Source organism: Berghia stephanieae, chromosome 10 (assembly GCF_034508935.2).
Source record: "Berghia stephanieae isolate SIO BIC M18660-M18661 chromosome 10, UCSD_Bste_1.3, whole genome shotgun sequence".
Classification (NCBI taxonomy): Eukaryota; Metazoa; Mollusca; class Gastropoda; order Nudibranchia; family Aeolidiidae; genus Berghia; species Berghia stephanieae.
In genome coordinates, this window is record NC_088369.1 from 3453483 (window position 1) to 3458684 (window position 5202).

Here is a 5202-nt window from a genome sequence, read left to right on the forward strand (position 1 = left end):
CCAGAATAATATTCCAGGTGATGCAGAGAAGAAAAAATGGCATGACATCCTTTTAAATATCCAGTATCATCACCACTTGCAAGAATAACAATGATTCTCTGTCCAGAATTAATGGGCCTTTTTCTGCTTGAATAATCAGACGTCCAATATTTTTTTCGGATGTATATACGCTCACCCAGCTCCACACATCTTTGGATGATATCCATATCAAAGTTATTTATGATCCTTTTCCTGTCAGGTCGTGCGACACTGGTGATCTCTCTGTCGTATTTCGATAACGGTCTTCTCATGGTTGATTGTGAAATTTCAAAACCATTGCCGTCCTCTTTAATGACTTATCGATAGATGCAAGAAGACTTCTTTTCGCAGCTTTACGAGAGTGGAACCGATAGAGATTCCGTACTGTATCGTGTTGTTTAAGAGCCTAATATGTTTTTAAAACCTTAAAAGGCCCTGTGAAACGTTCATGCATAAACAAAAATTTGTCAAAGTTATATAAACAGTGTTTGTTAATTTCACAACATTGAGTATACAATCACTATTTCAAATGATTTAAAGCGACAGATTTCATATCAGTCTTTGGTAATTGCGACATGATGTAGATAATATGCCATAAATAATAAATTCAAAATTTAATACAAACTACATAAGTGGTATGTTTATAACACTTAAAGCGAATTATTATTAATTGGAAAGAAGTGTGACGTGAACTCATAATCACTACGTCAGCACAATATTTTTTGAAAATATGATGAGTTCATTCATACTTTGTGGTGCGTAACTTGTTTTCATTTTTTAGAGTGTAAAATCTCTAATTTTATGTCAGCTGTTTTAAAGTAGTTTTTCATAGGTCTTAAAGAAGAAAACTTTTTTAATATGGCATCAATGCCGTCCAAAATCCATATTCAGTTAAGACAAATTGATTCAGAGGTTAACACACATTTTTACAACTTTTCATAGGGTTGACAGCTGAGAAAAAAACAGAAAAACACGCGCCATTAATTAAAAAATCTGACTATAGGTAGCCTTTTTAGAAGATAGGAAGATTAAATATAATTTTAATCCCGTATTCCTGTTTATTTTCCAGTGTTCCTGTGAAAAACCCCCGAGAGTTGCTTCCCTTAGACGAATCGTTCACTGGACTAACTGATCATCAATATTACCTTTAATTTACAACTATTACAAATTTCTCAATTCTTCAAACATCACGGGATATTACTGTACCATTCTACTGACCCACGCCATTCTTAAGGTTAGAAACGCATCCACACCTCCACCACATCATGTTTTATTCTCCTTTTGGTTCCCAAACCTGACATGTTGGGTTTTTCTCGGACATCACAAACTCTGCAATGACGGGTAAATCTCCTCGAAGTTCATCTCAACCTAGTTTTGGAAATATTTTTCCTACTCGATGGCACAAAGCCGGCGTCTTCAGATGTAAATCTGTCCACGCAAATATTGAACCCGTTCCCAAACGCCTTTCTGACCCACATAAATTTTCTCATCTAACAGGAGACAACAGTGAAATACGACACCAAGGAATCAAAATGGACTCTAAAAATGCAGCGGGTTGTAGTTCCCCTACTTCACCGTCGTCGTCTTCAGTGATTCGTGCCTTTGACGAGAAAAGCACACAAAGTCATAAAGAATTCGAAGACGCAGATGATAAAGCCCAAATCAAATTATACAAAAAGGTCTATGGAACAATGCTGAAAAATAATCTCGTTCTCCACTACAACACGATGACATGTAAACAGGCCGTAGAAAAGAAACCGATCGACGCATTTCAGTCAGATTTTGATCCGAGTTCTAACACATTTCAGGAAATTAAATCAGCAAAAGTACAAAATTCCTTATCCAATGTTTCCCATTGCCAAAAGAAGCAGAGATTAAAAACGTTTGAGCTTACAGAAAATCCAACAAAAACTCTAACAACCGAAGAACACCAGCACTACGATCAAACAAAGAAATGCAACAATCTGAACCGGAAACGATCCCCAATCTCGCTTGATCTCGGAATAAAACAAAAAGAAAATATTCAAAAGACCAGAGTTCCGCAAGATCACAATGACAAAAATGTTCAAGAAAGATTCCATTTCATCCACCCCATCCCAAATCCAAAACAGTTACGATTTTACCAACCGGAACTCCAAATGAACAAGCCAAAACCATTGACTACCTTCAGACCAGTTTCCATAGAACATCCTCCCCGTTCTCAATCGACCACTCTAGAACAACGCTCGAGTGTTTCTTCCTTACACGACGATTGCAATCCTTCCGACTCATCCAACCATCAAAGAGACAGAGTTTATCCAAAACTCGGAATTCAACATCCTAGTCGGAGAGTTACGGAACGAAACATCGAGGGTTTAGGGCCGGAGGAGCCCAAGGGACGAGCTAGAAACCACGTGATATTCATATGTGTACTTCTCTGTGTCGTCACGGTAGCGGTGGTGTGTGTTGTCTGGTTTGTGACTCAAAACAAAGATGAAAGTAAGTTCCCCAAAAAAAAAACTACCAAACAAAAAAAATAATAAAAATAATAATTGAGCTTTTAAATAGCGCAATATCCGCTCAGTATGCTCAAAGCGCTTTACAAGGGGTCCCTGGCCAACAGCATCCCTTAACAGTAGGACTGGACAAGACGCCTATTAGGCGATATTACCATTTTGTCGGACCTAGATAAGGCTGTTAACAGCCAGGCACTCATTTTACACCTGAGTACGGTGATAGAAAGCGAGTAAAGAGTTTTTTTCCAAGGACTCAACTATACACCGAGAGAGGCTCGAACCCAGAACCTTCCGATCCGAAAGCGGGTGTCATACCACAAGACCAATGGCCGAAATAAGTTCTAATGGCTGGCGAAAAATAAGAACAAAGAGATAGTGACGTCGATTTCCTTCCTTCTAAAGACTGTCAGAAAGAATTTATTGAGATGTAATCACTCAAATGAAGATAGAAAGAAAATCTGAGCCAAATCGAGATATAAATAACATGTGAAATTGAATGTTAGCTTCAATTTAATATACGAAAACAGATAAAATGGACGTTTCGTGTTTCCCCTTTATCAACAAAACAGGATGAATAAAACACTACAGACGAATGAGATAATGTGGTAGTGGCGTTGTTAAGATGAATAAATGAAAAACATTGATGGGCAAGAAGTAGTATGCTCCTTTGTAAGGAAGCACGAATCAAAATAGAACAATATATATTTATAAAAGGTGCGCAGGTCTCTCTCTCTCTCTCTCTCTCTCTCTCTCTCTTTCTCTCTCTCTCTCTTTCTTTCTCTCTCTCTTTCTCTCTCTCTCTCTCTCTCTCTCTTTCTCTCTCTCTCTCTCTCTCCTCTCTCTCTTCTTTCTCTCTCTCTCTCTTTCTTTCTTTCTCTCTCTTTCTCTCTCTCTCTCTCTCTCTCTCTCTTTCTCTCTCTCTCTCTCTCTCTCTCTCTCTCTCTTTCTCTCTCTCTCTCGATCAGTGGTGGGTGTCATATCAATGGGGGCGATCTATATTCATGTTTTCGTCCAGCCTAGTCATCGATCACGTGATTTGTTGCTGAATCTACAGCAATTGAATATTTCTTAATAAATGTAAACACGCGGCTTTGTTAACGGATAGTTGTAAACATATCCATGAGTCATGCTGAGCAAAATGACCAATGGGCATGATCTATATTAAATTTTCATGTGCTTGAGGTCATTGGTCACATTGCAAAATGTGTTCAAAGTGATCCACATAGTGAAACGTGTTCACAGTTTTTTATTTAAATATCGAACATCACGATTGGTTATTTTGTTCAGCTTGACACATGAGTATGTTTACAACTTTTGTAAACAAAGCAGCGTGTTTACATTTGTTAAGAAATATTCAATTGTTCGACATCAACAAATCATGTGATTGATGACCTGATTGGACGAAAACATGAATATAGATCGTTCCCATTGTGAAGTTGGATAATTCTCAAACTCTGAACACTGTTCACAATGTGGGTCACTTTGAGCAATCTCTCTGCAATGTGGCCAATGACCGGGAGCACACGGAAAGGTAAGAAAGATCATCTCCATAGACACCTAGATAACCACGCCTCTCGGACAGTCGTCATAAAGTAAACAATGGCTGTGATTGGTTAACATAGCAAGCTAACCGTTTTACTATCGATGGTATGGTAATTACATTATAAGTGTATGTTAATACTAAACGGACGGTTAACAGGTGACTTGCACTGAATGGATTGTAAATGTTGTTCCATCTGGGCTTCTAGGAAAATAAATGAATCGTTGTTAAGCGCTTTCAGGACGGTAAATCTGTGGAAATTCGTTATATAGATGTTCATATTCATATTTATTTATTTATTTTATGAAGGATTGAAAATCTTTTTGAGTATTGCAACTCCACTTATAGATTGTTCGAAGTTGACGTTACGCATGTTTTTGTTATTGTTTGTTGCCATCCGCGTTTATGAATAATTCTCACTAAATTGTATTAACTTGCCTATAAACGTTCATGGTTGCACAGAGTTTTGTGTGTTGGTCCGTTATACTTCAGGATGGCAATGTTGTGAGCTTCCTAGGCAAGCGCATACTATCTATATGCGTTGAGCTGGTGGATTGGTTTAGGCATTACATTTACGTCCGGAGGTCCCAGGATCGAGCCCTGTTGTCGGCATCTCGTTTTATCCTTGAGGGTAAAAATTAGCTTTCATTACTTAGGTTACATGCTGCGCTGAAGCTGACCCTGGTTATTCGTTGATTTTTAAAAATAGACCCAAATTTTAAAAAATTAAATCATATTTTATAGATAGAACGAAGTTGACGTCACTCAAGTCTTTGTTATTGTTTTTTACCATCCATGTTTATGAGTAACTCTCACTAAAGCTATTAACCAGACTATAAACGTTCAAGGTTACACAAAGTTTGGTGTGTTGGTCCGTTATTCTTCCGGACGGCAATGTTGTGAGCTTCTTAGCCAAGCGCATACTTTCTATAGATTCATAATGAAAGGTGACGATATGTTGCTCGCAGTCTGATTAACAATTTGTATTTTTATCCTAAAACATTGTTGTTGTTATAATCTTGTCATCAGATGGAACTACAGGTCAAAAGACATTGCAGACTTACCGTAAGTATCTTAGTAATACTGGTAATGATAACGATGATGATGTTGATGATGATGTTGATGATGATGATATAGATGATAATGATG

The 5202-nt window shown here is 37.6% G+C and overlaps 1 protein-coding gene across 1 annotated transcript in view; it reads left to right on the forward strand.

The window, feature by feature from the left end:
* The first annotated feature begins 1100 nt into the window (after positions 1-1100).
* LOC144955980 (uncharacterized) overlaps positions 1101-5202 on the forward strand; it is a 12297-nt gene continuing 8195 nt past the window's right edge. Inside the window, exons 1-2 of the mRNA XM_078886243.1 lie at positions 1101-2496; positions 5083-5118. Coding sequence (XP_078742369.1) covers positions 1353-2496; positions 5083-5118 — 1180 coding nt within the window. The 5' untranslated portion in view covers positions 1101-1352. The remainder of the gene's footprint in view (positions 2497-5082; positions 5119-5202) is intronic.